At 36.5% G+C, this 11,186-nt stretch overlaps 1 protein-coding gene across 4 annotated transcripts in view; it reads left to right on the forward strand.

Annotated features, from left to right (window-relative positions):
* The window catches only part of LOC110471066 (prostatic acid phosphatase-like), a 27,717-nt gene continuing 16,531 nt past the window's right edge, over positions 1-11,186 (forward strand). The window contains exons 1-5 of one of the 4 annotated variants that reach the window (XM_085573277.1): positions 63-203; positions 5,540-5,644; positions 6,010-6,105; positions 8,052-8,138; positions 9,034-9,186. In XM_085573277.1, coding sequence (XP_085429403.1) covers positions 8,058-8,138; positions 9,034-9,186 — 234 coding nt within the window. In that variant the 5' untranslated portion in view covers positions 63-203; positions 5,540-5,644; positions 6,010-6,105; positions 8,052-8,057. Of the gene's footprint in view, positions 204-2,540; positions 2,714-5,539; positions 5,645-6,009; positions 6,106-8,051; positions 8,139-9,033; positions 9,187-11,186 lie in introns of those variants that run through there. The other 3 variants (XM_085573276.1, XM_085573278.1, XM_031504169.3) reach the window with 3 other exon arrangements.

The raw sequence follows: 11,186 nt of genomic DNA on the forward strand, positions 1-11,186 counted from the left end.
CACCCCTTCTGAAGGTACAGCCTGACGTCTTGCAGTTCAGCCTGAGCAGCTGCTGGAGCTACAAAGTCTTTCTTTCCTCTTCTGTCAGGATGGGTGTGATACGGCTTCCCAGCTTGTCTAGGATCCTGTGTTTTACTTTTCACATGATTCTCATTCTGCTTCAACAGACTATTACAGCACGAGAACTGAAGTTTGTGGTTGTAGTAAGTATATTTGTCCTCTGTTTTGTTGTGGGGAATTCAGGGACAGAATTACATGTCTGTTGAATCAAACAATGTTACAGTTTCTTTGCTTGTCTTCAAACCTAGAAATAAGTACTGCTGCCCTTTTGCTGACTGAATTTAAAGACCTCACCTAAAGAAAGATAAAAATGTCTCTAGTTATTACAATTTTCATCTCCTAAACTCCTAATTATTTCATCTCCTAATTTCATCTCCTAATCTCTTAATTGTTATTTCAAGATAACCTACTTTGTGGTAGATGCATAGTGCAAGGCAGTTAAGAGATGCAAAGTCCACAGTTACCTACTCTTCCTTAGTTTAGCTGACACTCCAATGCATAGTGTGAGAGCTGGTGATTGTGGACTACCTCTTCTATGCTTGGAAGATGAAGTTTATCATGTTACAGAACACACAAAATATTTTCCATTTCACAATAACTGAATTGTCACAGCAGTAGACTGAGAAACTAAATAGACAGGCATTTTTAAGTGGAGATTTGAGAGATGTTTTATTCAGTTAGGCTGAAAACAGACTGTAATGATTCTTTTGCTGGACCATTTCTTATTTTATAGTAGCTAAACAGTATTTCAATGCCACTTTCCCAAATACCTCTAGAAAAAGATATTAATTCAATGTAGCATTTTGGATTATGAAGGTTGAGCTATTGTCCTTTTCATTCTTTTTTTAATAAAAGGTATAATGATAAAGAATAGTTAGTCCAAAGGAATATTTTCTGTACAAAGTTGAGGGGATTAGAATGAACTCTTATAAACAGGCAATTGAAGATCTTCTTCTTCAGCCTTTGTCTCCAGGTATGAGGCAGAAGTACTGTGTCCAAAACATATTTTCTGACTCTAAAGTACTTCATGTATAGCTACATTGGGTGCATTGTGCATGCACAGCTTGGAGGAAGGCCAGAGTGCACAGGAAAAACCAGTTCCTACTCCTGCTGAGACACCACACATAGCAGGGACCTGACACTAATTCCAGTACCATTCTGTATACAGAAATATACTTACATGCTTTTTTCAATGGCAACAGGGACAACTGGATGAAAACAGGTAGACATCAAGCCTTGGAGCATTAACTCCTTAAAAGGAATGAGATTTTTATTGAATTGCTGTTATTGTGTTTTGACAAGCAATGATTTTGCAGAAAGTTACTGGAAATGTTTACCATTATGGAGAGAGAGGCTTCGTGTCCAAAAGTCATTTGCTTACCGTAACTGTGCAGCCACCTAACAAAAACAAAAATAAAACAAAACAAAAAAAAAAAAAAAAAACAAAACAAAAAAAAAAAAAACAAAAACAAAACAAAAAAAAACCCAACCAACCAAACAAAAAACCCCAAAACCCACTAGGGTAGCTTGTCACAACAAACATTAAATATATTAAATATTAGGCAAATTTCATTTAAGATGTCTTCCTTTTAATCCTGTTACTTTTGCTTAGGCTGACCAATCACATAAAATGTCACAATGGATTTAATCTTATTACAATATACATTTTTTTTCTCAAGGCCTGGTTTATATATCCTCTATTGAATTGTGCCTTCTGAACTGATTGAATTTTCACAGAAACAGAGTTGCTAGTATAAATGTATAGCATAGAAATAGACCCCAGAATATATCGCTGATATAATGGGATATAATGAGGGCATTGCTGCAGTCAAGGTAAATCTGAAAGGCACCTTTCTGACATACTTCAATAGCCATTGTCCAGCTATCCTGTAAGTTACTATGTTTTCACCTGAGAGTATTACTGCAGTGTGAAAAATGTCATAATGACTTTTTAAAACTTCCTTAGCGGAACTGCACAATATAAAATACATCTGCAGGGGTGAAGAAACACAGATAAATGTTTGCCTTTTCTCACTTCTAGAATTGTGCTGTGTCTGGGAAGGTGTCTCTCTCTCCTCACAACTTCCAACTTTGTGCTGATTCCCTGTGTTATGATTATTGGCCACAAGCCCTGTTCTCTGAAAAGCTCTAATTCAAGCCTATTTGTCAAAATGCTTTTTAAATTTCTTTGCTTACATGTAAACATTAGCTTTTACTATAATTCTTGTGCAATTAATTAAGATTAAAGGCAGAATTTAAATTTAAAAACACAAACTTTAACGAAAGAAGAAAATAGGAATTACGTAGGACAATCAGGCACTCAAGTAGAAATGAAGTACTTATTTATTGCCTCTGTTTAAAGAAATTCTGACCTGGACCTTCTGCCTCTACACACACACACATTTCACCTGTCATATATACAAAGAGGTGTGGTTTCTGAGGCATTGCGGATTCATCATGTTTTTCTTCTTCTAACTCAGGATAGGAAACATCGACTGGGCATGTTATCTCTGAGCATGATTTTTCTAATCAAGCCAAGCCATCAGAAACCTTGACTAAACATGCTGGGTATTTCTACATCTGATTTCCCTGAACTGGCAGCATGATGGTTTCACTTCACTTTTGTTTCTTCCTTCCTACTGCTGGCTTCAAAGTAAGAAATCTTTTTGTTTAAAGTGAAATCTGTCAATAAAAGTGTCTGCAAGAGACTCACTACTTCACTGTAATTCATGACATTTCTAAATGAAAATGATATATATGTGTGTGTATGCTACACATGCCATATTTTCAGTGCACCCTCTCCCCTGCACCAGTTTGTGTCCAATACGATTTTTCACCTGTCAACAATGGAAGCAAATGCTGGCCAAAGTCTCAGTCATGTGACAATTTTCATATGAAGTGATCGTGCTCACAAAGTTACCAAGAGTGGATGAATGAACCCAGACTCAATCTGAAATCAGATTCAAGCTGTATCAGAGTGGAAGGAAAGAGCAATGAACTTTGTAATTATTCATCTACTGCTTTTGAGAACTGAGGTGAAGCACTTCAAAAGGAGTGCCAAAATTAATACACCAAACAGATCTGCTTTGCTCGTCTTCTGTACATACCCCTTACCATCCCTTCCTTCTTGATTTCTGGTGTCTTTTTCACTTTTTATGATGCTTCCTTGCTCTTTTCTCATTCTGCCACGTTCTGTGTCTCTGAAAGGTCAGGAAGGCAATTTGTAGGCCAGAAGTAATAAATGCTGCAGCACACATTTTTAAAAATTAATTTGAAGAATCAACTCATTTTTAACAAAGTAGGAATTATGAGTGTTGAGGAACACATACTGATGAGTAAGGTCTGTAGGGATACACTTTCTTTTCCTATCAGATGTTCTAATGAAAAACATAGTTTGAAATTTTAGAAAAAAAATCTCCTAAGATGTAGCTGTGAGTGAACAAGTAAGTCTTTCAGGTTAAGTGGTTGTTCATACGGTCATTGCTTCATTTGCAGCTGAAGCAAGGGCATTTTCAGAAGTAGCAAGGAGGTTTGAGCACATACAAAAACAGTTGGCTAAGAAGCTTTGTCCTTCAATTCCTAAAAGTGGGGTTCTGCTTTTTAATATGTTTGTTTCCTTCTTGCTGCTTCCAGCTTAGTGTTCATATCATATTTATGTGACACTGTGCAATGAAGGTGCAGAAATATGAACAAGGAGCTTAATTATTATTTCCTATTTTGTGTGGACTTAAAGAAATTAGACTTCTTTTTAGAAGAGAACATCTTCACCCCTTCAATTTTTTAAAGTTACAAAGAAATAAAATATTTTTATTTGTATCTCCTATATTCATTATATCTTTTGATGTTGATATTTTTGCACACTAACCTCTATTCAGATAAAATGCTACTCTGTTCTGGCTTACTGAAAGCTGTTAGGGGTTGACTGTTGAGACAGTGGCCATTGTGACATGCTCAGGGTTATGTTGCACACTGAACATAAAACATCACAAACCAGTATTTAAAATCTGACATGCTGTCAGTAATTTTTCTCTAATTAAAAAGGCATATTTATGACCAAGTGTTGATCTAGTGTTAAGTATTACCTAAAATATACATAAAAATTAGTCATTTAAACATGTCAGTCAGTTTGAACAATCCAGAAAAATGCTTTTCTGTGAAGCTGGATAATTTAACAAGAGAGGATGGAGCTATGTTGTAATTGGGAATTTAACCTTAATTCTTGACACAAGTACCAGCTTGTCCAGAAAAACTAATTAATCCTATCTGACACCTATATACATCAGTATAGGGAAATGAGCAGTAGTACAAAAGTCCTTCTCACTGGTTTTTCTTGCACTCAACTGAATCAGCCACTAGACAATCAAGCTCTTTACTTAGTCTCCTGTTCACTAGAGGTGCACGGAGAAATTGTTATAAAGAACCAACTGAGATTCCAAATTATAAGAAAAGAGATTAAAATAGGATTTAAAAAAATGCACAGATAATGAAAAGAAAACCCAAACAACAAATTTGATGATGAAGGTGAAAACCCTCCTTGATTTGCTGCAAAATATTCATTTTCGGTTGGCCACATAGTGAAATTCAACTAGCAAACCAAAAAACATAATAAGCAGTCTTCTACATGTTCTAATGGTAACTTATATTCTAGCAAACTTTGTTGTCTATTGTAGAAAGTGAACAGAGGCAGAAATCCAATTATATTTGCCTTTAATGGACAGCATTTTCCATCTCTGAAGTACCTGCTCTAGCAGAGGTTTGTGTGCATTAGGCTGATGGAAAGGGTGTGTGTTGTAATTAAAACATTAAGTCACATCACTGGTGTTTACTTTGAAAAATATAAACGTGAAACACCTCCCAGTGGGAGTGGATAACTGGTGTGTACAACCCTCTCTGATGTCTGGACAAGAATGATGTGGCTTAATGAGGCAAAGGAGAGTATTAATTATAAACAAGTTATGTACCACTGAGGTATTAGGGCATAAACGTCATTTTATTAACAAATATACCAGGATGCTGCATAGTCATTTTCTTGTGCTAAATCAGGAATGAAGTTGGTGATGGGAACACAGATAAGCAAAGGTAACTTTTCTGATAATTTGGGTCAGCATCCTGGAAGGTTGTCTGAAGCCCTGTGAATTTGTATTCCAGCATTTCCTTTCATGTGAAACTTCTGTGGGTTTAATTTTTCTAAGCTCACACAGCATATGTTTGGAGGGGATAATTCAGTTTTTTAGAACCATTTAGTCTAGGGCTGTAATTTCCTTTGACTGCTGGAATAAAAATACAAAAAGGTTTAATTTTCCTGATTAAAAATAATATGATTGAATGCATCACACTAATACTTACTATGCTGGAGTGTCCAGGATACGAAAGTAATCAAACTTCACTCTCACTGAATTTGATGTAAAAGTATTAATAAAGTAAGTATTAATTAAGCTAACAATGTAAAAATTTATATTCTTCTATCTTTATATTTTAGGATGATTGAGAATCTGAGCATAAGATCCATATGTATATTGAATTACTTTAAAAGATACTGCTATGAAAAAACAGTTACCAAAAAATTTCAAGTGTCTATGACAAGGTAATTAAATCCTAATCTAAGCACATCAGTAACTGGTTTAATATCCAGAAACACCGGGTTTCCAAAATTCAGTCATATTTCCTGTCTAGATGCCTAGCTGTGAACACAATCCCAGCATTAACATCTTGGGTGATTAATTTAATGTCCGAGAAGTAAGAATCATCAGGTTTATGCCCACTTAATTTCTATATAATTATACATAATCTTGATTTTAAAGAATGTATTCAGATCCTACTTGATCAGGTTTCTGCAGACTCTCCAATACTCTCATTTGAAAAATGATGCTGGAAGTATAATGCATGCTTGACTTCTAGTTAGATAAAAAACAATTAACTAAAGGGGTTTTTATTGCTTACATTGTCCAGCTTTTCCGACACGGTGACCGAACACCAATTGTGAACTTTCCAACTGATCTACACAAAGAAAGCGAATGGCCCCAGGGATTTGGACAGCTCACCAAGGTATGTTAACTTTCTTAGAAGAACTTAAAAATGCTATTAAAAGAGGAAGTGGTAAGATATTTTGTGTGTGTGTCTCTCAAAGCATAAGCAAATCCCAGGTGCTGATAGTTGCTATTAGCAAACACCAATACCAGTAATTCATAAACATTTTTGCAATGTTATTTGTTTAGCTATTATTAAATTGAAATCTTGTTCATCATAGCTTTATAATTACCTTCCTAAAAGCAACAACTTCTTGATAATGTGTCTGCTTTCAAAGAAATGGCAAGTTTAAACACTGTACTGTTAACACTGATGAAGGTCTAATGACCATTAAGTACTGAGTCCTGTGACAGGGCAAAGACATGACACCTGCCCACCAAGTCAAGTGACGAGTCCATATCTCATCATTGGACTGACAACCACCAATTCACAAAACAAGAGAAGACTTGCAGGAGAAGGTTGCTTCTGGGGACAATGTGTCTTGTAACAATGCTACTTGCAGTTCACAGTTTCACTAGGATGCATGGAGCATACTTGTTGCTCGGGTATTTTAACATCAAGCCTAAGCTCTTTGACTGTATTTGATATATGAAGCTCTGGAGCAAAAGGAAGCCAATGCATTTCCTAATAACATTTTGTTATGGTGCAGAAGTATGAAATGGAGATAGTTTAGTGTTTAATGTTTGAAGGGGGCTTGAAAGATCTGTAAAATTTACACACTGAAACAATGCATTGCTATTTTATTACTATCTTATTACTAGCTTATGTACTAGGATGTTCCTGCTTTGGCATTGACTTTTTTGAGAGCTTTTTGCTATTTTGCTATCTTTTTAGCAACAGTAGTAGGAATGTATTTCTCTGACAGGTAGAAGCTAAAAAGCTCAGTTCAGGCTTTAGAAATAAATAACAGAAAAGATGGTGTGCAACGTAAGACAACTGCAGGCACATGAAGGCAAAGAGGGAAAAATGCTACTTAAGGCATGAAATATAGGCTACAAATTTATAAGGCTGAAGAAATAACAGCAATGACAATGATAAATACTAGGCTGTCAGTCATCCTCTCTCAGCTGTCACTAAATGACACATATTATAAAGGACAATGTTGATTGCTGTCTACAGATCTACAGCTCTGTGGAAATAATATTTGTACAGAATCAGGAGCATTGCCTTTCTGTAGCAGATGTTGCAATCTTAGCCATTTCAGAACATATATTTTCTTCATAGATATAAGTGAACACTTCTATTAAAAATTATAGATCACCTGCAACATACACAGTTGTTCTGGTTTTGGCTGAGAGCTGGTATGAGGCTGTTTCAGATTTGCACTGAAAATGGTGCTGATAATGCAGGGAGGTTTTTGTTACTCCTGAGCAAGGCTAACAGATTCAAAGGCTTTTCTGCTTCTTGTACTAGCCTGAGTAGGGTAGTTTGTCTGAGGCTGCACAAGAAGTAGGGAGGGGACACAGCTGGGACAGCAAGTCTCCACTGACCAAAGAGGCTTACTGTAACATATGATGCCATGCTCAGCATACAAAAATGGGTGGAGAAAGAGGAAGGTGCAGACATTCAGCTTGATGTTGTTTGTTTTCCCAAGAAATTTGGATGGAGCCCTGCTTTCCTGGAGGTTTAACACCTTCCTGTTCATAGGAAGTGGTGAATAAATTTCTTGTTATGCTCTGGTGGCATGTGTGGCTTTTGCTTTCCATATCAAACTGTCTTCAAGCCCTGGAGTTTTCCCACTTTTACTTTTCTGATTTTCTCCCATTTCACCAGGCATGAGTGAGAGAACAGTTGTGTGGTGTTCAGTTGCCAGCTGGGTTTAAACCACAATAACAGTACATTATACAAAGAGTTAATGATCACTTAAAAGTTGATTGCTGAAGAAAAAAATAAAAAAAGACACATTTACATTAAAAATCTTGAGTCATCTTAATCTAGTAGTCACCCATATGCTTGCCTTACAGACTGGAATGCAGCAGCTATTTGAACTTGGACAGTACATGAGGAAACGATATTCCATCTTCTTGAACAGCACATACAACCGGAAAGAGGTATTGAGCAGATCTATCAGCAGCAGGTTTCTCTGGCATAGCAGAAATATGGACTTATAAAAGCACATTTTCATACTCATTTCATTAATGGAGAAATTAGGCAATAGAAGAACATTTTTGAAAGTCAGACTTACGTCAAGGTAAAAAACCAGAATAAAGTCTAATTTTAAGCTCTTACATTTTGTTTGAGTCTTTCACAACCTAATTTTCCCAAACTGAACAGCTCCATGATGAATGAGTTGGGAATTTATACAGTGACCATTATTGTTTTGGTCTGTTGAAAGATAAATGCCTATCCTGTTATGTGATGGGCCATGCTTACATACTTCCTCTTGTAACAGAGAGGTCTAAGAACTGTTTGGCTGTGCTTATCATACAGTATAGATCCATTGTGGGGAAAATACCTCTACCATTTTGGTCTGTTTAGGAGGCATGCATTATGGGAAGGTATGGAAGACCTTTGCTATGCTTCCAAGAGAAGTTTATGTTTTTGAGTGCTTTAATATTCCTGAGGTATCACTGATAGAATCATCTAGATGGGAAAAGACCTTTATGAATTTCAAGTCCAAATGTTAACCTTTCCACCACCCCATGTTTACATGCAACAATGTCCCTCTGAATTTCAAAAGATAGAAAACATCCTTCTTTGAAATCATGCTTTCTTATTCTTTCAGTTCAGTCTGAGGGTTAGATTACAAATTAAAAGATGCCTTGGAAATTCCATTTGTGAAACTGAAGTAGGGCCCAGGAAAGCTGAGTTATGGTTTCACAGTTTTGTCTTTATGCAAAAATATAAAACTGAAACCAAAAAGTCAGTATTGATAAGTCAGGTAAAATTTCTCCAATATTTTAGAGTTTCCATTTTATCTTTAATTCTTTGCCATTCTATTTTCAGTTTTATATCCAAAGTACAGATTATGATCGCACCATTATGAGTGCCCAGTCATATCTTTCTGGACTCTTTCCACCAACTAGCAGCCAAATTTGGAACCCTGAGCTTCTCTGGCAACCCATTCCAGTCCACATTTTTCAAAAAACAGCAGAGCAGGTGAGTATTGGCTAGATGCATTCTATAATCTCACAGAAGCAAAAGAAAATAAAAAAGAAAAATAGCTAAAAAGCATTTTTTAAGCTTTTTGAGTTCAGTATAATAGAAAATATCAAATGCAGCTACTGGCTGACAAGTATATCATAAGTCAACTGTAATAGCTACATGAAAATCTTCCTTCCATAGCTGCAGAATACATGAACACTACAAGGTTATTTCCTCTGACCAGAACACTTTTGGACAGTATTCCAGGGAAGTTGCCCTAAATCTTTACAGGAAACAAGTGCTTTTCTAAACACCACCCAATTAGGCAAATCACCCCTCAACTCTTTGGCAAGTTTTTTCCATAGTTTATGCAAGGAATTGAATTTCTACCAGCCACTGTAATGACCTCAAAATTATTACCTTCCTATTCTGGTAGCAGTTAGGCATTCTAATTACAGACAGGAGCTCTTTTACACTCAGTGCTATAGAAACATTTAATGAAACTCTAGCACTTCTCTTGCAGAATAGACCTACCTGCATAATAGGACCTGTAGAAGTTTTACTTCATGTAGCTCTCTGTGGCTGACTCAGGTTTAGATTTTCATTTCACTTACTCTTGTGACAAGGACTGTGTAAGGAACAGTGTGGCCAACAAGGATAAAAAGCTTGTGAGTGTAATAACAGAAAGCCTTATTTACTTCTGACTTTGAGGACAGACTTCAAGAAAATTTGTACAAACCCCCTATTACATAACTGCCTGTCACCAACATCAGAGGATGGGTTCACTCATCGGGGGCTGCCACACCTCTCTCTCTTTGATGTTGCTCCATTCTTGGAGACCATGCTTGAAAACAGGTACAGAGAGAAGGGGTTCCCACAAACTGGATTATGCAAGTGTGATTCAGCCAGAAACTTAACCCTGTTCCTAAACAGAAAAGAACAGTCATTGTTATTTAAATACGAGACACCAGAGGAAGTCCTTTCACCAGAAGACAAGAAAAACATCAAAGTGGTAAGAGTTTTGGCCACATAATACCTCAAAGCCCTTAGGAGAACCACAATGCAATGAAATTACCTGTTTGAGGAAGGCAAGCTCATTTGTAAGAGTCTCTAGTGCCTCATCACTTCTGTGGCTGCTTCAGGAGTGCGTATTAATGTTTCTCTCGAACACACCTCTGCAGCAACAAAAAATGCCTTTTATAATGCAAACCAACTGGAAAAAAAAACTGTTCCTTTGTTAAACCAAGCAGATGTTTGAAGGCATTTTCAAGCCCCAAGCAACACAAAGTGGGAAACTGAAGCCAGGTACAGTGCTGTAAAAAAAACATAATCACAGTTTATTTTTAAGCCACTGAGTCTATCAGACTTGACAGGCAACAGTACTGAGTACTGCTTAATGAAGCCAAAGGGAGTGGCTTTATTAATAATACCTAGAGAGACATAATTAAGACATAGAGCAAGAGAAACATTTGTTATTGTGTAATTAAACAACATTCCCCAGTTTCATATTGCAACTCTGAGCTTTCTTCTTCCAGTGTGCTGCTATTACAGAAAAATTGCACCCTTGGAAACCTAACCAAGTGAAAGTGGGCTAGGGTTAGTTGGTGGTTGCTGCCAATGTCCCACTAGAAACATACTGGAAATGCAATCTGTTAATGTTATAGGATAATATTCGTAGTGAGTCAAAAATGCTCTAGTGATGTCACATAAAGTGCTGAACCAGCACAAGGTTTTTTCTTCACCATGGCTTTTCACTGACATTTTATGCTATATCAGGGATCATTTGTCATTCTGCAATTGATATAAACCATATTTGCCAGAGCTCAGGGTTTGAAGGATTTTTACGTGTTGCTCTGATCAAATATGTACTATCATGTGACCTCATAATGCACACACTTGGAGTAATTAATAGTGAACCATTTACCTAAAGAAGAGCAGAGCCCTTAGGCCCATAGTTTTTTGATATTTCAGGAGAACAAGTTGTCACTCTTGTTTCAAGTTCTGTCTATTAAGCA

This window comes from Lonchura striata, chromosome 2 (genome assembly GCF_050655825.1).
Source record: "Lonchura striata isolate lonStrDom1 chromosome 2, ASM5065582v1, whole genome shotgun sequence".
Taxonomy (NCBI): Eukaryota; Metazoa; Chordata; class Aves; order Passeriformes; family Estrildidae; genus Lonchura; species Lonchura striata.